This window comes from Mustela nigripes, chromosome 8 (assembly GCF_022355385.1).
Source record: "Mustela nigripes isolate SB6536 chromosome 8, MUSNIG.SB6536, whole genome shotgun sequence".
In the NCBI taxonomy this organism is placed as follows: domain Eukaryota; kingdom Metazoa; phylum Chordata; class Mammalia; order Carnivora; family Mustelidae; genus Mustela; species Mustela nigripes.
In genome coordinates this window covers 77,375,945-77,398,407 of record NC_081564.1, presented here as the reverse complement: position 1 = coordinate 77,398,407, position 22,463 = coordinate 77,375,945, and the positions used below count along the sequence as shown (strand labels likewise).

Genomic DNA, 22,463 nt, shown 5'->3' with positions numbered 1-22,463 from the left:
CCGTTGGCAGGGCACCTCACAGGCAAAGTCGTGTTCTTCCGTGCGCCATTGCGGGAAGCACGTGACATCAGCCTGTGCCATTATTGGGAGGTGCTGAGTTGGAGCTTTGGTTAAGTGACACCTGCTGAGTTGGAGCTTTGGTTAAGGTGACGCCTGCCAGATCTTACCATCGTAGAGACGATTTTTGTCTTCACCATTTAATAAGCAGCCTGTGAGCTGATCTCCGAGGGGAGTAAATACGCTGTGCTGTCTTCCAGCAACCTTTCACCCAGGGATTTTGGCATTTATGGATGATCTTCAGCTAAGTCGGACACTACATTGGAAGTGGCAAAATGGTGGTTTAAAAAATTTAATCTCTCATTTTTCATATATATGTGGGAGTCTTCATTAAAAAAGAACTCTCAGGACACCTGGGTGGCTCAGTGGGTTGAGTGGCTGCCTTCGGCTCAGGTCATGATCCCAGTGTCCTGGGATCTAGTCCACATCAGGCTTCTTGCTCGGCAGGGAGCCTGCTTCTCCCTCTGCCTCTGCTGCCACTCTACCTGCCTGTGCTCGCTCTCTCGTGCTCTCTTTGGCAAATAAATAAACAAAATCTTAAAAAAAAAAAGAACTCTCTCCCCCTCCCCCTTCCCCTCATTCTTCTCGTCCTTCTGCACCGCCCCGCCCCGATTATGTTGATATGTTATGGTGGTTCTGTTGTCCACCTGAGCTCCGTTCAGTTGTTTCTGTGTATACATTTAATTTTAGGATTTGATTTTGTTCATCCTTTTTGATTAATTCAGGTTTTGAATAAGTGCACTGTATACATGACTCAGAGTCGCAGGCGTCTAAAGGTGCAGTGGGAGAGCCCTCGGCCTCATCTCGCCCTTCCTCTCCGTTCCCGCCCACTCCCGCACTTGCGACCATTGTGACATGAATTGGTTTGTTCTCTCTTTTCGTAAAAATAAACAAATTTATCTTCTTACTCCCCTTCTTTCTTCCACCTTGCCCCCCCCCCCCCCACTTGGTACCACCAGGCTGTCACTGCGGAGCAGTTCATAGCATCTTCCTCATTCTTCTGTCTGCCACGTTCCCTACTACTCCGCTGGTGGCTAGAAACCAATTAGCTTCTGTGAATGGAAATTTAAATTTCCTTTTTCCCCAGCATCTGGCTGTTGAAAATAATGGTGAAATGAATTACCTTGTGAATATTTTGTCGAGGGTGCATGGGGGTATGTTTTCAGAGTGAATACTTAGAAGTGGAATTACCAGGTGGACAGGTAAATCACACGTAGGTTTATTAAATAACGACTCCTCCCCCTCCGGCTGTCCTGTTCTCCCAAGAGCAGTGTGTGAGGAAGCCTGCTGTGGGGTAGATGTTGGAGCCCATTCTGAGAGTGAGGAATTGGCAGCGGCTGGCAGACCTCACTGGATATGACCATCCCCCAGGGACGTTTTTGCAGGTGTTTACGTCAGGACCCCACACCCAGGCACTGGCTTCAGTGGACATGATGAGGCATGGATTCAAAGTATTTTGTAGAAATACTAGTTTAGGGGCTCCTGGGTGGCTCAGTCGTTAAGCCGCTGCCTTCTGCTTGGGTCATGATCCCAGAGTCCTGGGATCAAGCCCCACATCGGGCTCTCTGCTGGGCAGGAAGCCTGCTTCTCTGTCTCCCACTAACCCGGCTTGTGTTCCCTCTCTCACTGTGTCTCTCCGTCAAATAATAAATAAAATCTTAAAAAAAAAAATACTAGCTTAACATCTGAGTTTATTTTCCTATCCAGTAACTCCTTCCTTTAGCGTACCATTCTAGGAAGAGGTAAATAACAAGCCTACTGTTAAAGCGTGAGTCTTACCCTGTTCATGATTTCTGAATTGCCTGCAATCCTGGTGACCGTATGTCCTTAATTTTTTAGAAATGGCTCAATTTCAGTTAGTTTTCAGTCTACAAGCATTTGTGGAGCCCTTCCTGAACGGCAGTCATTAAGGAAAGAACAGAAGGCAGGCCAGATCCCTGTCCTCAGTGCGGAGGCCATTCTGCACTATATTCATGCTGGGGAAAGGGGGAGATGCCGGTAAACAGGAATCCATCCAACCCCTTGGTTGGTCAAACACAGGGGCTGTGTAGGTTCCTGCCCTGAGGGAACCCTTTCCAATGGGGGAGATGCAAGTAAACAGAATATGAGAGTGTAAGTGTAGCACCTTACCCAGCTGGAAGGGTAAGAGATGGTTTCTTAGAGTTGCTGCTAGACATCACGTTTCCAGACCAAAAAGGGGAACTGCCGCTAAGCCAAGAAGGATGTGTGTATAGAAGTTTAGAGGCTCTAAGAGAGGCACGCTGCTGTTATAGAAGTGCGAGTGACCCCAAGCAACTGGAGGGTGGAGTTCAAGCCAGGGCTTGACAAGTACTTGACTAAGTAACCAAGGGGTCGCTCCCATCATTTGCTCCAGTGTTTGGCGAGAGTAATTCACTGGAGGGCTGATGGCAGGAATGATGACTTGCCGATTTGTGGAATAAAGAAGGTGTGTATTGGCGTCTTGGAGTTGTAGTGCCCATGTATTTCATATTTTATCTTGTGGATGGTTTTTTTAAAATGCAAATGGCAGTCCAGGTTATGAAAGTAGCCATCATGGGGAACCCTGGGTGATGTATTTATTGCCCCAACCTGGCTTGATGGACAGAAAGAAAAATCTCTTCAAATTGTTGTCATGATGTTTCTGTCTCTTTATCTGCTTATTATAATCCAGCTTCAGGGATAGATGGCATTTAAAAAATGCAGAGTCCCTTTGGCCTTGAAAGCCTTAGAATGCCTCCCATCAGCTAAAGAAAAACACAGCGATGAGACAAACAGAGGGCCCTCGTGTTCACTGATGTTAGCTCTAGAATCACTTCCTCAGGAAATTGTATTTGTGTGTGAGTCTGTGGTTCTGTGGTCTCATTGATATTCCATTGATGGGGACACGGAGGGATTGCGACAGTCCTAGGGAAGGGCAGCAGTGGAACTGAAGTGTGGCTGCGGAGGAGGGTGGGGGATGGGGCGGGGTCTGCCCTGTCCATCACCTTAGGTTGCAATTTATGTGAGGCTTGGCCACTTCTTCCCTCCTTTCAGTGTAGGTTAAATTCGACCTTGTTTTATTTTAAGTTGCTCAGTAACTTGACAGCATTAGAGAGTTATTTTCCAAAATAGACTGGCTGTCTCAATAAACCAATGTAATCTGATTCTCATGACCTACATCAGCTAACGGTTTGTGAGACATTTATTTTCATTTAAATCTGTATCTGTTGTTTTACTCCTATTATTGCTGCATCTCTGCATTTTAAATTCAAAAGTAGAATTGGGTTAATACAAGAAAATATTAACTTACTGCTTTTAGATATATTTTGTGACTCTTCTGAGAAAGAGAAGTTACGAGAAATTTTTTCACAAAGGATAGGAAAGCTGAAACTCAATAAGTTAATTGAAAGATTAAATAGGCTTATTTTACAATTTTTTTTTTCCCCTCTAAGGGTACTTGGTGAGAGTAGAGGGAGAGTGTGATGTCCAAAACTGCTTAATTTTTTTATTCTTGAAGCTTAAATACTTTGTGTGTGGTCTTGGATATAAAAATCAGGATAATCCATAACCTCACATTTCAGTTTGGGCCTCCGTGTGAAGTTGAATATTCTTATTCTTATTATGGAAGTAATACGACAATGAGAGGAAGACAGGCTCTCTCATCTGGGTGTTACTATAGACGAGCACCTACTGTATACTCTCTACTGGACTTGGCAGGCTTTATTATTCTGTAAAGATGTATCTATTTGTGTGTGTGGGGGGGGGGGGCTGAATGAGCCACAAAGGGAGAGGTGGTGAATCTGAGCATTTCTTCCCATTTAGTTGGTAACCAGAGCCAGGGTAGAGAGAGAGGAATTTACATGGCAAAAGATAGCTTTGAGCCTTATTTGATAATGGGATGTCCTAATAAACAGCTCTAGCCTGGCACCACAGAACCGCTTACAAATATTTTACACTGTGCTTTTTTAGAGATGAGAAGAATTTGAACACTGCTAAGGTTTAATCTCTGTGAACTTAGACATTTGTGGTTCATAGTCTCTTCTCTTTTTTTTTTTCCTGGAGGACCTAGTAATGAAAATATCCATTTCTTTGTTGTCTAATAATTGACTTGGTGAAATATAATGTCATATAAACAAAAGTATTTGGTAATGCTAGTTCCACAGTGGTTATCCAAGTTTCACGTGGAAGTCAGAACTTGAGCAGTTAGGAAACTTAAAGATTCAGAGCATATTGGCCATCTCCGTAACCTCCAGACACTGTGCTGCCTTTCAGAAAGCAGCCTTCCTCAGAAATCTGACCTCCATTCGGTTGTCTGAACCAGAACCATGGGAGTCTTTTCCTCCTCTGTCACGTTACCAAACAGTCTGTTATAGTCACTAACCCAGGAGCCACATGCAAGAGCCTGGGCACTGTAGTGGCCAACCACTCTGTCCAGGGGAACCCAAGTGGGCTGGACCAATCAAAACGTAGCTTCTGGCTGGGTTGGCCAACACTGTTGCCAAACAAATTTGGATAAACTTGTAAGAGAAGCTGGTAACTCAGGAGATGAGAGTTGGAAAAGAGAAAGGGAGAAATTTATTTTGGGTGCCGGAAGCTAGTGGAGTTGACAGGCTTGAGCCTTAATACCTGATCTCTATGCACTCAAGATGGACACTAGCGTTTTATTTATTTTTTTAAAAGATGTTTATTTATCTGAGAGAGAGAGCATGCACATATGTAAGCAAGTGTGAGTTGGGGGAGGGGTGGAGTGGGGAAAAGCAGATTCTCCGCTGAGCAGGGAGCCCCATGGGGACACAAAAGGACAAATATATGGTTCCACTTATATGAGGCACCTAGAATAGGCAAATTCCTTGAGAAACGAAAGCGGAAGAGAGGTTGCCAGGGACTGTGGGGAGTTACATTCTTGAGGAGTACCAAGTGTCGGGGAGGAAGAAATTCCTCTGCCCTTCGAGGTCCTTCTGGCTGGCCTGAGAATCAAATCGGCAAGAGACAGTTGAACAGGAGAAAATCAAATGTAGTTTCATACATATGGAGAATCCACACAGACATGAAATCCCAAAGACAGTGAGGCACCATGGGGCTTCTGTGAGCTGAGGAGAGGGGTGGGGTCTGCTGACACAAAGGGGAGAAAGCCCATTAGCGGGGAGGTGAGAGGAGAGGTCTGTAAAGCGAAGGTGGCCCTGTTACGTGGATACATTTCTTAGGTAAAGAGAAATCTCCGTGAATACCTCTCTTCCTGGTACAGACGAGCAGTGGAAGGGGAGGTGAAGAGCTTTTGCTGACTCTGCTGGGTTTAGATTGCTTTTAACTCAAAATACTCTTCATGTCAGAGTGGCCCCCCTTGGGGCAGCCTGCCGTTGGCCCTACAAGAGTCCCTGTTGGGTATGAAGACGTTGTTTCTGGAAATAGTGATGATGCTTACCCGACATTAGGAGTGTGCTTCATGCCACTGAATTGTGGACTTCAAAATGGTTAAAAAGGGGAAAAAAAGATCATGTGGTTATGATTGTGATACACTCCCCAGTGAAGCTTCAGCAGCCCTGCCACGCACAGGACAAAATCCAAACCCTGAGAACTAGGGGAGGGGCCTGCCCTTCCGTTCCTGAGCTTCCCACAAAATCAGAACTGCTGCTTCTGCCTGCTGCTGGGGGCTGGGCCTTCCTCAGTGCCCCTTGAAGAGGAGTTGTGAAGAGGAGGGGGATGGGCTCTGCTCTGTCTTGCTTTCTTTCCTTCCCCCTCTGCTCCTTCCTGCTCCCTCTTTCCTTCCTCCTGCTCTTCTCCTTCCTTCCTCACTCCATGACTTATTTGCCCTCCGTGGGGGTCATGTTTTGCCCCCCTGTTTCTACTGCCACCTAGTGACCTGACCTTTCCCAGCTGGCAGGGACAGCTATTGGGTTCCTTGGAACCTCAGTGTGAGGACTAGGGAAGTGCCATTTTGGCTTTGGGGACTTCCTCCTGTCTTGCTTTAGAACCCTGGAGCCAAGGCTACATTTGAACCCCCACCTGTTTCTTTGTCTGCCTTTCCGCTGAGCTCAGAGCCCAGGGGGAAGGCTGTGCTTAATTGATGGATTCGTTAATGCTGCTCAGACCCCACTGCCTTCCGCCGTCGTCAGGCTCCGGCAGGCCTTCCCTTTCCTTCCTCATCAGGTAGTGATAATACCAGGAAGAGCCGGCCGGGGCTCAGGCACCGGTCTGAGAGTTTGACGTGTGTTCTAACCCATTGAAGTCTGCATAGCCTTTGAGGTAGGTGCTGACAGACACACGTGAGTACTGCTGGAGGCCATGGGTTCAGAGCCCTGCCCATACCACTGGTACTGCGCAGTCTGGGGCTCTGTGCCTTTACTTATGCTGTGGCCTCATCCTTGAGGTTAAAGTGCCACCTTTTCCTGAAAAATCGTGCCAGGCTTCCCTAGGTAGACCAGGTGTCTCTTCTTCCATTGCTGTCTGATAGCCTGCATTAAGCCCAGACCACATCACGTTGTTATCTTTGCAAGGAGGGGCCCATCTTTTTCTCTTTGGATCCCCCAAACCCAGGATAGTGCCTTGTACTCTGTCCGTATTTGAATGAATGCATTCAGAGTACTCTTTGTTACTCTGTAGTCTTCTCTGGGAATATGAATATGAAGTTGGTTCAACACTTTATTCCCCAGAAGATGCTCCTAGATCATCTGAAAGTACACTCAGAATATTGCCACTTGGGACGCCTGGGTGGCTCAGTGGGTTGGGGCCTCTGTCTTTGGCTCAGGTCGTGATCTCAGGGTCCTGGGATCGAGCCCCACATCGGGCTCTCTGCTCAGCGGGGAGCCTGCTTTCCTTCCTCTCTCTGCCTGCCTCTCTGCCTACTTGTGATCTCTGTCTGTCAAATAAATAAATAAAATCTTAAAAAAAAAAAGAATATTGCTACTTGCCCTAAATCTATACCCACAGACAAGCTACAGATTCAGAGCTAGATTGGAGCCGGGGACAGAGAGGGAGGAGGGACTGGATGTGGCCCAAAGGGACCTTGTGGGGTGATGGAAATAGCTTGATTGGCATAGTGGTTACACAGCTGTGTGTATTTGTCAAAACTCATTGAACTCTGTTTAAAGTAGGTACATTTTGTTGTCAAATATTACTTCTGAGTTGACTTAAAAACAAACATAAGAAAGCAAAGGAGAAGTCTTTTGGATTTCTTGTGAGGTTAGGGAAGACGGACTCATGGTTGATGGCTTTTGGTTGTATCATGGTTCCATCTCCAGTTTGGGGGAGGGGGGTTGCTTTTTTTCTTCTTGCCCTGCCTAAATGGAAAGTCAAGTCTCGTTGAGTCACTCCAGCTGGATGTCTGAAAAAGTAGAAGTGTAACAAGCAGACTGACAGCTGACTCCCTGCGCACCCCCCCGCCCCACGGCGCTTCCTGGGTTTAGTTTAGTACTGGTGCCTTTAGGGAGCTTAGTAACTTCAGTTTGAGACTTAACTTATGCCATGAATCATCGAAATTGATGCTAGGTAGAGAGATTGCGGCAATAAATACTCCCTGCTCAAAGAAAATAATCTTATGACTGGCTTCTGAATAGATTTATTTAAAGAGATATCCATAAAACCCACCAGGTTTTTAATGTGCTGTTCTTTTCAGATGTTTAATTTAGAATGTTTTCTGGGTAATCTGAGGAAATCTTAAGAAATATTTGTATTTTTTAAATGTGTAAAAGTAGGTGAGTCTTAATATTTAGATTTTTTTTTCTTTTTTTTTCAACTGAGCCAAGGGGTGCCTGGGTGGCTCAGTCAGTTAAGTGTCTGACTCTTGGTTTCGGCTCAGATCATGATCTCAGGGTCATGAGATCGAGCCCCGTGTTGGGCTTGTGCTTAGTGCAGAGGTTCAGATTCTCTTTCTCCCTCTGCCCACCCCCTACCCCCCTGCTCTCTCTCTCTCTCAAATAAATAAATGAATCTTTAAAAAATAAATAAAGTTGAGCTAAGACTTTCCTGTCCTGCCGCTCCTTCTAGCCTCAGGGTGTCTCAGATTAATGGCCTTCTCATCTTCATCCGTGTTCTGTGGCACTTTGAAGAACTTCTCCATGTGTTTGGGGAATGTACCCAAGTGTCCCTTCTTCATAGAGGTGAAGTACCATGAGATAGCAACATATAGCTGAGATTAGGGACGCCTGGGTGGCTCAGCAGGTTAAAGCATCTGCCTTCGGCTCAGGTCATGGTCCCAGGGTCCTGGGACTGAGTCCTGCATCAGGCTCTCTGCACGGTGGGGAGTCTGCTTCCTCCTCTCTCTGCCTGCCTCTCTGCCTGTTTGTGATCTCTGTCAGATAAATAAATAAGGTCTTTAAAGCTGAGATTAACCTGGCCAGATCTAAATTGGTTCAGCTACTTCCTGGCTTGCCATAGTTGTGGAGGTGAACATAGGATTGTATCCAAAGTTCGGGCAGTCAGGCGGCATTACCATTGTGTCCCTGTGAGGTTCCATCAAATTAGGGGTTGTCTTTAATCTGGGGTGATCATGATAAATTCTAGAGTTATTGCCATTTGGTCCAAGTAATAGATCCATATTTCTAAGTGGAAAGAAGTCTGGAACCCTACCTGTGTTCTCACGAATGGTCTTGCAGTTAGTGGGTCAGGTATGATGGTCATTGTCAATGTCCTTGCTCACCTCTCTTCCTGTTTTCTGAAAACAGTCATTTAAAAAGGTGTTGCAACTATAAAGCTGATACTCTCTTATCTCCCCAAATAACTATGAAAGTATTTTGTCTTCTGGAACTTGACAGAAAGATACCAGGTGACATAACTGATGATAGAGCAAGAAGCAGATGTGGGGATGGGTGTCTCCAGAGTAACGCATTGAATTTAGGGGATTAAGGGCAGGGGAAATGGTGGCCATCTGGGGTCAGCACATGATAGCCTGTTGCGCAACTCCAATCCTAGGCCTGTCTTTGTAAAGGCACTGTTCTTTGTCTGCTGTCCGTGACTCCTTTCACACTTTACAGAGTTGAGTGTGTGAACGAGCCTGTTTGACCCGCACAGCCTGAAATTCATATCTGCCTCTTCACGGAAGAAAGTCGGAGGGTCTCTGACACAGACAAAACACAATGGGAAAAAGTTAAAAAAACAAATTGCCTGAAGGTTTCTGTTTGTGCTGGGGTTGGTGGGAAAGGCAGCTGTGTGGTTCCTATTCTGGAAATGCACATGGATACATAGCGAGTCTATCTGGGGTCTTCAGTGTCCCCCCGCACCCCGCACGTGAAGAGCAGGGGCAGTGGGGACCCGCGGCAGAGAGGGGCCTTTGCCCTCCCGGGAGCTTGCTTACTTAGAGCCTCGGGGTCCTTAATGCACGACTTCAAGCCCTCAGACCCTTCTCCCCAGCGATGACCTAATGTGCTTCGCTGGCACTGTGCTGTCTTTAGATGACCTTGAGATTCCCCCCTCAAACTTAGACGACCTTGAGATCCCCCCTCAAATTTAAACTCTGGCTTCTCTTGAGGCTTATAGCTCTTACAGCTCAGAGCCCACCTTGCTGTCTGGGGTGATGCCCACATGGGTCTAACGTGGTGCTTAATCACAAAGGGAAATGTCAGTGTCCTTCCCTTTGACTTTCCTGTTCCCCAGTGTCACCGGAGCAGGAAGAACAGTGAGCCCGCTGGCAGCTGGCTCTAACCTTTCTGGTTCTAACAGGAAGTGATAGCTCTTTGCTTGCTATTTCTGCTTGAGTCCTGTGCATGATCCATTGAAGAAGCACCTCCTTTCAGTGCTCCGACTGGCCGCCCCCTCCCTCCCCTTGGTTCTCTTTCCATAGCTCCTCCCTCAAGTGCACGTCTAGGCTCCTTGAGGGCAAAGGCACTAGTTGGCCGTAGTGTCTCGGTGTCTTGGATAAAGCTTGGCACATGATGGGTTCCCAATAAATACTTGTTTACCTACCGAATGTTTTCCCTTAGTAGATGTCCAGCCATTGGGAAGGATTAGGGTTTTTGTTTGTTTTTCATTTCTTTGGCTCTACTTAGATGTCTGACTTGTCATTTCCTTTGGCTGTACTCAGAATTCTAGGATTTGGGGTAATTGATCATTTTCCCTTTGTTCTACCTGTCTGTCTGTCTGTCTGATGGCATCTTTTATTATCCCTCCTCTCCAGGGAGCCTGGGGATCCCCTGACAGTCCTTTATACCTCTTCCTGCTTTTATGAGCATCTGCAACTTTTTCTTCACCATTACTGGTGATCAGAGCAAGTGAAGGTGAAACAAAGTATCTGATTTATGCCAATAATATCCTCTGTGTGAGGTGGGCGGCTGTGCAGGTGACTTTTCAAGGAAAAGTCTGGACCACCTTCACATGGTAATGAGTTTGAGTAATAGCAATATCTTCCTTGATCTAAGAAGGTTATTGATTAGACATAAGATAGTTATTCTTTGGATTGTTGCTGTAAATCAGAGTTGTGGCTATTTCTTTTAGCCCTTTAGCTCTACCTAAATTCATTTGTTGAACCAGAGGCACAAAGGAAGAGATTTCTAATGTAAGTTGCCTCCCATTTATTGAACTGCCCGCTCTCTCACATAGATGTACATTCTTGTGAGATCATTAACATGATACTAACAGATGATCTGGCAGGTATCATAAGCACAGAACAAATAGCCTGGCAGCTCTGTCACTGAAAGCCAGCACTTTGTTCATGTAGTAGAACTATGTTTGCTAGAAGGTACGTTAGGGGATCATCTAATACAGTGTCCTCATAGGTGAGGACCCCACACAGCTCACAGAGAGGTGACTTGCTGAAGGTTTATTAGGGCAGAATTAGAGCTAAGGTCCTCCTTTCCTGACCCCTAACAGTAGTGATGGTTTGATAGCTACTAGAAGAAGCAAACCCACAAAACCCAGTGGTTATTGTCAGTCATGGCTACTTTGAAATTCGGCTTTAATTCCTAAAAATGTCTTGATTCCAATATACTTGGATTTTAAATATGCATTGCCGAACTGGCAGGGGTGGGGGCATCAAATTTGTTTATCTTCTTTGTAACTCGACTTAAATGCTTCTGAGTAAATGAAATGCTCCTGTATAAATAACATCTCTGAAGACCTTGGTTCAGCTTCCCCTGCTCGGTTAGTCAAATTTTCAGAGTAACAGAGTTGGCCCCTGTCCTCTGGCCCAGTCCATCGGGACTGTGGTTGTCCCAATGGGCAGTGCTGGCAGGGCCAGTCGTCTGGTCGTGTGCAGGTCCCTGGGTCTGATCATGGCCTTCTGGCTGGCTGGTCTGCTGCCCTCTGCCTGTTTAGCCACGATCTCTCTGTCTCACCGGGTCTGCCCCTGCCACCAAGGCCACTCTGCCTCTAGACCGGGTCACCATTCCCTGCTGCATCCTCAGGTCATCCAAGACAATGAATGAGAGTTTTCACTTTCTAGAGTCTTGACATCGTTAAATACAGCAAACCACAGATGCTCATGGGAGGAAACAATATAAATATTAGAGTTTGGGCCGATGGAATTCTCATTTAATATTTGTCAGAGTCCTAGAATCCACTGCCTTCTCCATTAAATCAGAGCGAGTGTAGTTAGACCAGTGGGACTCTGCATCCATCAGGCAATTGTGTCCTGAAAGAATTGCTCTCTGCTGCCAGAGGACCAGACGTCAGCAACACGTCGGTCACCGCCAGGCCATTCCCATTCTTGCCACTTACCAGAGTGTTTGCTGAGATCCAGTATACCAAGGGGTGTTACCAGCTGAAATGCCACATTACATGGAATTGTAATGATTTCATTTAATCCCATTTCAAATATTTACTTTTTCTTGAAGAATGAAGTAACAAATGGCCGGCATCAGAAGGAGGAGCTATTTCCAGACAGGAAGAAAAGCAGGATAGTGTCCAGTGTCATCTCTGACTTCGAGATGATTCTCACCAGGACCATTGAATTGAAGGTTCTGATGGAGACCATCGGGTGGAATAGTTCAAGGTCAGCCAGGGTCAACCAGATGTAGTCGCTCTCGGTCCACACCAGTTTTGAGGGGAGGCTTCCCAATGAAGGTCACAGCCACAGATCCAAATCAGGGTGTATGGAGGGTCGCAAGAGTCTAAGCAGAGTACAACATTCTGGATTATTTATTTCCTCCACTTTTTTTTAATCCTCCTATGCCTCCCTCAACTTCTAAAAGCACCTGGGACTGTGCAGACTCAGTATTGGAGGCCTGTGCTGTTTTACCACCACTAAATTCATAGTGACGCTTTATCATGCCCACACCTTTTATCACGGTGTTTGAAAGTATATAATGTTTTAAAAAGGGGAACTTTTATTTTGGGGAAAATTTATCAAGTGTTGAAGAACATCAAATGCCACTACTCCCAAACAACAACATACACAACACTTTAGTGTTTGGCATTTCCACCCCATCCCCCAACATGCTTCCCTGTAGTTACACAAATCTCAATCCATGTTTTAAAAAAAATATTTTATTTATTTATTTGAGAGATACTGCGAGAGAGAGAGAGAGGGTACGTAAGCAAGGGGCCAAAGGAAAAGGGGTGGGGGGAGAAAATCTCGAGCAGACTCCCAACCTGAGCCGAAACCAAGAAACCAAGAAGAGCATTTTAGGGGTACCTGGGTGCCACCATCGGTTGAGTGCCCAATGTCTGGTCCCCACTCAGGTTTTTTGTTTGTTTGTTTTTTAAAGATTTTATTTATTTATTTGACAGACAGAGATCACAAGTAGGCAGAGAGGCAGGCAGAGAGAGAGGAGGAAGCAGGCTCCCTGCTGAGCAGAGAGCTCAATGCCAGGACCCCGGGATCATGACCTGAGCCGAAGGCAGAGGCTTTAACCCACCCAGGCGCCCCGTCCACTCAGGTTTTGATCTCAGGGTTGTGAGGTCGAGCCCTGCATTGGGCTCTAGGCTCAGTGGGGAGTCTGCTTCTATCCCTCTCTCTCTTTTCTCTACCACCTGCTAACCCCCCGTCCCATTTGCTCACTTGCTGTCAAATAAATATTTTTTTTTTAAGAAAGGCATTTTAAACCAAAGCATGCGTTAGTACTGCGTTCAGTGATTATTCAAGGCCTTTTATCTGTATGCTGTACTGTTGACATCATTTATGAAACTAAGTGCTGTCTTAGGAAAATACATTTGAAAATTAGTTCTCTTATTATAAGCCATAATTATTTTGAGAATGTCCTCCTTTAGGGGCTCTTCCTCTTCTTGTGATCTGGTTTTGATCTTCAGATTCTTTCAAAAATAAATTGTCCCATTATGTTTCAGAATACATTTGTTTGTATGCGTTCCAAATGCCCTTTCCTCCTAAATGTAACACGTGTCTTACTTGACTGCTGCATCTTGCTCTGGTAAGGAAAGAACCTCAGACTCTGGTTCCTGAGGCTCTCACCTGTGTGTGCTTCATGTTTGATGCATTTGACCAGGCACTCGAGTTTACTTCCCAGCTTACGTCGGCTTTGTTTGCACTCCCTTTCTTTTATGGTTGACACACACACCTTTCCAGGTTCCGAAGGAAGGGAAGAGGGATGATTCATCATTAGCTTTGGTCCATAGGCTCATAAATTTTCTTCTCTTTACCTAACTAAGCATCATCATTACTAATTATGCTGCAGAAAATAAGCTGGAATGCAGTACAAGCTGGCGTCACACAGAGCACGTCCATGGAGAGATGAGAGATGCTGTCACCAGGATGCCTTGAGTGGCTGAGCATGGAAGACAGGAACTGTTTCCCCATTCTGCTTTGGTGGTCAGCCTTTACCCTAGGGCCTAGGCTTACTTGGATAGAGTTGGAAATTGAGTAGTATAATCCAGTTTTAAAGCAGCACAACGCCAATTAAGTGAGCATTACTTGGAACATAAAATCATGAATAAAATTGCATGTTGGTTTTGTTGAAAAACGATGGTGTGTCAGGCCTTGGGGCAGGGCCAAGGAGAACCCGTGTGTTCTTCCTCTCAAGCTGTTCAAAATGGCGGTTCTCTGAGAGCCAGGAAGAGCTCTCTGGGCAGATGGCGCACAGCACTGGAAGGAGTCTGCGGTCAGGAGGGAGGGAGAGGGATGCACCAGTGCTCCCTGAGCCTTTTACCTGATTCAGCTACAACTCTGTTTTCCTCTTTAGCCGGTAAAGAATCAGGCTTCCAGAGGTTCAATGACTCGCTCTACTGTCACAGCTGGTGGTGACAGAGCAAGGACTGGACCCAAGGTTCATTGAGGCCAAAGCCCCTGTTCTTCCTCCTCCGCTAAACGGATTCCCACATTTTTTATATGAAAGTAAGGTCAAGGACATGGAAGGCAGGAAGGGTTTCTTTTTTCTGTTTTGTTAGGAAGGAAGATTGATAATTTCGTGGTCACTGTTTCTGGACTGGTATCAAGAAACAGTTTTTTGGTCCCAGCTCCATGTATCTGGAAGGTGGTGGTCCCGAGCGCCGTTGTTAAAGAAAGCGGTCTCCAAATTCGTAAAATTGCAGGAATCTGTGCTTTTTCTTGTCCCCTCCCCAGTTTGGTCATTTCTGCCACCAAAGCTCCAAGCAGTCAGTCCTTCCCACCCACGCACATTCCCATTTCCCTGTGGTCTGTCACCGGGCCTTATCTCTGTCCCTAGGCTTTAATGCTAAGGACAGAGAGGAGCATTTGCCAAGATTCGCCAGCAAACCCTGTGTTTTGCTTTTGTATTTCAGGAAAGAATAAGTTCCATACTTGGGGTCTGAAATGAGAAGGTTCTACCCTAAGTGCTGGCTCACGGGGGATTTGCATTCCGCTTTGCCCACTGCAGTCCAGCAGCTTTCCCCTGTCTGAGCTCATGTGCTCCCTTCGCCTGCACCTGTCGCGGGCGGTCACGGCGTTGGGCAGCACCGCACAGACCCTGTGGCTTGGAGCACGCCTGCCTCCTCTGCTTCTCTTTGCTCAGATTTCTGTGTTCTCAAATCAAAGTGATTCTTCGCCCTCTCAGCTACTGGCCTGCCCCTTTGCCTCACGCTACCTCAAAAGGGACTCCGGGGCTCCCATTCCAGCATCCCTGCCGACTCCGTCATCCCCCAATACTCCACTGAAGACACTCTTAAAAATACCAAGGACCTCCTGGTCACCAAAGCCCAAGGTTCTCTCTCCATACCCTCATGCTGCTCAGGCTTTCTTTTTTCTTCTTCTTCTTCTTCCTTTTTCTTCTTCTTCTTTTTTTTTCCCCAGGGATGCGGGCTGGGAGATGATGGCTTTCCTTCTACCTCTGTCCCCGTTCATCCTTTCCGTCAGAAGGAGCTGTGTGTTCCCCGAGGGTGTCTCTCTCTTCTTTTGTCTCTGGCTGATAGCTCTTTTCGGTGGCCCTCCCCTGAGTCTCCAGGTCCATGCCTGACTCTTCTCTAGACTATCATCCCCACATCTTCAGCTTTTTTCCCGACTCTTTCCTGTCTTCCTGAATAACTTGTTTCGTATCTCTTCCCAGCACCTCAACTGGAAGGTGGCCCAAGCAGAACCCACTGTGGTTCTGTCGGGATCCCTATTTCTCTTACTGATGCCACCCTCCTCTCCAGACTTCACCTGTGCCTTCTCCCTGCCACACAGCCACATTGTAATCACCGCCGGATCCCACTCGACTTCTCGACTACCGCTTGGCACGTCTCATCTCTTCAGCCTAATTGCCCATCGTTCCTTCAACGACTCGTTCCCTCTTGTCTAATATTATACTAGCTTCCCAGCAGGTCTTTCCAATCTACCCCGAGTATGATTACCTAATGAATCATTCTTACACTCTCTTTTTTTAAAAGATTTTATTTATTTATTAGAGAGAATGAGTGGGGGATGGAGATGGGAAGGAGCAGTGGAAGAGGGAGAAGCAGACTCCCCGCTGAGCAGACAGCCCCACGTGGGGCTCAATCCCAGGTCCCCCGGATCATGACCTGAGCTGAGGGCAGATGCTTAACCCACTGAGCCACCCAGGCGCCCCCTCATTCTCATACTCCTAACCTCTCTGGTGTTTTCCCATCGCCCACCAGAAAGCCCCACATCCTTGGCACTCAAGGCTGTCCACAGTGTGTGGTCTGTGCCTGGCCATACTCCCCTCTCCCCTCCCTGCAGGAATGCGCTCTCAGGCTGGGCCAGTGGGAGGCTGCTTGCAAATTCTCCCAAGAATGTCATTTCTGTAAAAGGCATCTGGGGGCACCTTGGCCGGCTCAGTTGGTAGAGCCTGAGACTCTTGATCTCAGGGTTGTAAGTTTGAGCCCCACGTTGGTTGTAGACATTACTGAGAAATAAAATCATAAAAAACTAAAAGGCATCTTTTTCAAAGACCTAAACATCAAAGCTAAAACTATAAAATTCTTAGAGGGGGGATTTTCAAGTTACTCTCATATTAGGGAAAAAAAAAAAATCCTCCAGCCAGTGCCACAGGTAGAGCCTAGAAATAATTCTGCAGCTGCTCATGCTCTTTCCTTGGCTCACACTGATTTCTGAACCTGAAAATGATCTGCCCCCTGCTTTTATATGTCCAAATTCTCTCCATAATCCAGATCTTCCGTTGAGCCTTCCCTGGTTCCTCCTGCCCTTGTCCGGCACGTTTCCCTCTGTGTTTGTATTACAGCTGTTCACACGCATAACTGGTTACTGCTAGGCTGGGAGTTTCTTACTGGCAGTGACAAGGTCTTGGTTACAAGGGACAAAAACAAATACCATAATGCTTGACACGTGGAGATGGTCAGAAAGAATCTGAATGAATAAATGAATGGGAAGCGAAAAGCTATTCATGTTTTCTTTCTTACCCAACCAAATTGCTTAAGAGTAGGATTTGGATCAGTTTCATCTATATGCCCAAAGCATTGTGCTTTGTGCCTGATAGATGCTCTACAGATAGCTTTAATTTTTACTTTTTTCAGGTTTTTTTTTTTTTTTCAGTTTTATTGAGGTATAACTGACAAACTGTAAGACATTGAAGGTGTGCGTGGTGGTGATTTGCTATATGGACATTGTGAAAGGACCCCCTGCCCCCCCATCTAGCTAATTAATACCTCCATCACCTGATAATATGTTTTTTCATCAAGAATATTTGAGTTCTACCCTTAGCAGATTTCAATTATTCAATAAACATTTCTTGAATTAGTGGATAGATAAGCAGTTGATTATGATATGAACTTTCTGAATGCTCTATTATTCTGTTTGACTTTCAGTAATTTAATCGAGGCACTCTTACTACATCGAAAATGTTTCACGGTATGTTGCTGGTTTGGGCTATTGTTGTTATTTTCACCAGTGATTATATTTTGCTTTAAAAATTTCCTCCATTTCTAATTCTGATTTCTAACAAATCATATCATTGGCAAGGAGTACATTCTTGATTTCACAAGGGAAGTTAGAAAAAAGAGGTTTGCTTTTTAAGAAACGTGTGCTGGAACTTTTCCCTGTTATTAGCTCCCGGCCCTGGGAGTGGGTGGGGTTCAAGGACTGGTGATTTTTTCTACAATAGTGGTTGGGTCGTTCTTTCCAGAGCCATTGTGACTCCATCCAGAGACCGGTAATTTGGACACTTTCAATAGGAAATAGAATTAGCAGCCTTCACTACAACACTGGAGCCTTGGGGGTTTCCTCAGACCCCAGTTAAGTTGAACTAAGTCTTTCTGCTTCCTCTCAGTCAGTACCAGAAGGCTTACACTGTTTTCGTTTTATGGTGGGGGCTGCCTGCCAGTCTTCTTTGGCAACCTCTTGTAGACAATACTTGGTTACGACTGGTGAGTTAATAGTACTTGCTTGCAGTCCTGTTCCTGGGTGCGAGCCTAAATAGTATTGCAATTAAAGTAACGGATGGAAAATACTAGGTGTGCCTTTGTGACCCCTGCTGCCTGAAGGATCATTGCTGTGGCTGGCCATTGTTGCTGTTGTTTTGAGCTTTTGTCTCTTTTGAAACCGAATGACAAGCATTACTTTATTTCAATGATTTGGTTGGTGGGGGGGGAGGGATCCCCAGATATTTGGCAACACTGTTTTAATTTCCTTTGAGAGAGGAATTGAGCAAATAAGTTACATGGACTCCCTAGATTTGGGAAGTTGGCAGTGAACACTTGCAGGAGGGTAAGTCGAGTCAGGAGAAGACGACCAGCGGGTTGAAGGAAAGAAATTTACTTTTAGGAGATGATACAAAGTTATTTGAAGCAAGAGAATTTCTCCGGTGTATTTTAGAAGAACAAGCCAAGGTCCACCGAGATATACAAAATATAATCAAGACTCCCTCTTTATGAAATATGGGGCATGTGTACCCCCATGAAAGCATTCCCTTTAGAAATGAGCAAGGTATTTACCGGAAGAAGCCGCCTGAGACAACTCCTTTATCTTCCACTGGGCATTACAAGTGGGACTCCTGTAATCTCTCCCGAGTGGGAAATTTTTATGTTTTGACCCAGTGTCAAGACTTTTTGAACCCTGGCTGGTGTGCTGACACCTCAGCTTGTTTGAAATAATTAACTTTTCTGCATTTTTTTGTCTTCTTCAGAAATGAACACACTAAAGTATGCTCCGTGCCTGTGAGCTCCCTGATCCCCTCACGACTTTGGAAAGCCAAGAAGGAAGGCGTGGGAGTGCGTGCCCCTGAGAACAAGCTCTTTCCCCTTGGCCTTGGCCTTCCTGCTTCCCAGAGGCGCGATGGAGACGCTCTCCCAGGATTCCTTGCTGGAATGTCAGATCTGTTTCAATTACTACAGCCCCCGGCGAAGGCCCAAGTTGCTGGACTGCAAACACACCTGCTGCTCAGTGTGCCTCCAGCAGATGAGGACGAGCCAGAAGGACGTGAGGTGCCCCTGGTGCCGGGGCGTCACCAAGCTGCCCCCGGGCTTCTCCGTGTCGCAGCTCCCCGACGACCCCGAGGTCCTGGCGGTCATCGCCATCCCGCACGCGTCTGAGCACACCCCAGTGTTCATCAAACTTCCCAGCAATGGGTGCTACATGCTGCCCCTGCCCATCTCCAAGGAGCGAGCGCTGCTGCCCGGAGACATGGGCTGCCGCCTGCTGCCGGGGAGCCAGCAGAAGCCGGTCACCGTGGTGACCATCCCCGCGGAACAGCAGCCTCTGCAGGGCGGGGTGCCCCAGGAGGCGGTGGAGGAAGAGCCCGACCGGCGGGGCGTGGCCAAAAGCTCCACCTGGTCCGGGGTGTGCACTGTGATCTTGGTGGCCTGCGTCCTCGTCTTCCTGCTGGGCATCGTGCTGCACAACATGTCTTGCATTTCGAAGCGCTTCACTGTGATCTCCTGTGGCTGAACAGCGTGGCAGGGGAGTCTCTCGTGGGTGCCAACTCGGGGTTGAGCAGGTGTTGGTGATGGGATCGCAGCGAGAAGATGGGGGGCGATGCTGATCATTGGGTGCCAGCGCTGGCCTCTGGGCTGCCACTTGATTAACCGGAGACAGACGCGAAGGGCAGACGCGAGGTCTCAGCAAGATACCGGGCAAATCATTGAGCGTTGGTGGCAACAGCTTTGAAGACGATTGCATGCATCCCCATAATCATTTATTAAATGGACTGTGATTTATGATTTGTCAGAATCCTGTTACGAGATAGATGTATTCTACTTAGACGTTAAACTGTGCAAGTGCGTACAATGTGATCTTCTCTAAATGTGGTAGATTAAAACAAAGATGCTTATGTATACAAATAGAATTAAACCTGAGAATCCCCCCTAAAAATTCAGCGACGACTGTGCAGTGCTGGTTCCTTTCCCCTTTTTAATGGAAATCCAGTCTTCATTTAGTTGCTAAGGCTTTTTATACTTTTTGAATGGCACCTAAATTAAAATAAGTGAAGTGGATGGTCTTTTTTTTTTGGAAGAAAGTGTCCGAACAAGTGTTTCCAGTGTGTTGTGTTTTGTTCTGTACCTCCATTTTTCTTCCCTTGTAATTAGAGCTTGCTACGTGTTTATTAAACTGAAAGCCCAACAGGAGAGCAATAAACTGAGTAATAATGAGAAATGCCTAATCCCACAGGAACCCTATATGCCAATTTTTCTCAAGCCATCTCACGAAGTAAAAATTTTAAATGTAAATATTGTGTTATTTGTGTGGGCGTGTATGTGTGTCATTTGATTTACCTCAGGTTTTGAATCTTTTCAGAAGAATCCCAGGAGTAAGACTTTGTGGGCCTGAATGAGTCCAGGGTCTGACTCTGTGGCCACCTCTCGAGCGCCAGGACCCAGGACCCTCCCAGGGAAGTGTCGCGCACGCATCACTTCCAACATTTGCTACTCCTGCATATCCAAGTCCTGTACTCTGTGAGGCACAGATGGAAAGTGACAGAAGACGCTGTCTTGGCTCGGGGTTTGGAGGTATCATGATAGATATGAGTATTGTTCATCGATGGCGAACCTGGACTGACATTTTAATAGACAGGCCATGATTGCTTTTTGAACGATGTCATTCCGTCAGAGTTTAAACCATTTAGGATTCCAATTTCCTCTTGTTGGTACAAGTGAGAAAATGTCTTGTATTTCAAAATATGTTTTTATTGAGAAAAGTGACAAGGTAAACTAACGACTCACATTCCCAATCTAAAGTGGATCAGTTCATCATAAATTCTCGAATATTCTTAAAAGTATAGTGATCTGCGGACGCTGGTGAAGAAAGATCTGCTGGTGTGGAAGTGGTAATTTCCTGTGTCTGGATGTGTGTGCATTCAGAAATAGCCATCAGCTTTACGGTTCTCTTCTAATTTCTTTTATGGAATTCATGGAGCAAGTGTATTTGAAAGCTCAAAGTAGAAATTAAGTTAAAATGCCATTTTATTGTCTAAGCTATTGGGCATTATACAACAAATAATCTAGGATTTATTTGGTATTAATAATTTAGGTATCCTATTAACTAAATACTATCCTCTATTACGTAACATAATACACTGTTGGGTTAGTGTCGATTTCTCAAACTCTGCCAGGCTGCCGTGATGCATGTCTGACCTAATTTCTATACCTCTTGGAGGAAAGGAAAAAAAAAAACAAAACACGGAAAATGTTGCATTAAGAATGCTACATTTCAAACGGGCTTGACCCTTGCAGTTTTCAGCCAGGCCATATTTGAGTTGCTTTTGTGAATGATATCTACGTCTGTCTATGTTCAGTATGAAATGACTGGCCCTGTAGTGTAGTATGAACTAGAGTCCTGCGTGTTAATTAGGTTTTATATAGCACTAATGTGTGGCGGTAGAGCACCCTGTGTTTCTTAGTGCAAAGCTGTAGAGTAAAAATGTCCACGTAACTTAAAAATAGTCCCACGCTAGAGCTGCAGTGAAGCAGTGCCAAATTAATCAGCCCTGTGATAGATTATTGACTTTACAATTTAAGGTAACAATAACACCCAAATCAGAATTCTGTGTGTGCGTCTTCCTGACCTAAGAAATACTGTTTCAATGGATTCTGCCTGGAGTTACTTGTGTATTGCCTGTCAAAGTGTGCAGTTGTGCACACGTGTGTGCGCGTGTTTCTGTGCGTCATAGCTCAGCCTGCAGATAGAATTTTTGTACACTTGATGTTTTCATGTTAGTTGGCATCCCATCGCTCTGGCCTCTTCTGGCATTTCCCCACGACACTAACAACTCATCTACCCCATGTGACAAAAGTCCAGGGACACAATCACCCGGAATTCACAGTTGCACATCAGTGGGAAAAAAAATCACAACTGAAAGCACAGAAAGTCAGAGCTGAGAGCAGCCTCTGGTGGCTTCCTTTTGTGCATGAGTCCATGGAGGCCCACAGAGGTGTGTGGCCCTTTGTAATTCTGCAGCAAAATGGAGACAAGAACTGCGTTATTCTCTGCTCTTTCCGAGGCCTGTTGATGTCTCTGTTGGGCTCTGATCTTTTGGAGGGTGAATAAATACCCTTTACTCACTCAATAGTGCTTTAGTTTGTTGTTGTTGTTGTTGTTGTTTTAAATATATATATATATATATATCCGTTTTAGTTAGCATCTACCTCTCTGCGAAAGGACGATTGAGTTAAGGATGAGTATAGACATTTAATAAAAAATGATGTGATTTGAATTTTTTAAATTGCCAACCATTGGTTCCCCCCACCCTTATGTAAAGGACAATGAGCGTTGTGTAAATAGTAAACTTTAAGAAGCATGAATTTTCATCTTTATTAATGATCTTGACATAAGCAAGAGAATACTTCATATGTTAAGTACAACCAACCAAGAATGCTATCAAAAAGCATTGTCTTTGGGAAATTTTTGTACAGTGACCTGGGGCACAAGTTGTGATCGAAAAGGCCAATTGGTTCTCAGTTTCAGTCATACTTTATGATTAGAAAGCGTAAAAGGTATTTTCTTTAAGAATGCAATTAAGTTCAGTCTTTAGCATGACCTAAAAGTAGGTCCCTTGAAGGTTAACCCATGTGCTGGTGCAGCTTAGAGCTATTCTGTTCAATAGATCTCTCTCCGGTGACGGAAGTGTTCTATGGCCTATGCGGTCCAATATAGTGGCTATTGGCCACATTGGCTAGTGGATAGTTGAAGTGGGGTTAGTATG

At 45.7% G+C, this 22,463-nt stretch overlaps 1 protein-coding gene across 2 annotated transcripts in view; it reads left to right on the top strand.

The window, feature by feature from the left end:
- RNF152 (ring finger protein 152) overlaps window positions 1-21,827 on the top strand; it is a 71,744-nt gene extending 49,917 nt beyond the window's left edge. For both annotated transcript variants that reach the window (XM_059409765.1, XM_059409766.1), the window contains one exon: window positions 18,453-21,827. In XM_059409765.1, the coding sequence (XP_059265748.1) occupies window positions 18,602-19,213 (612 nt within the window). In that variant the 5' untranslated portion in view covers window positions 18,453-18,601 and the 3' untranslated portion in view covers window positions 19,214-21,827. The remainder of the gene's footprint in view (window positions 1-18,452) is intronic.
- Window positions 21,828-22,463: the final 636 nt, after the last annotated feature.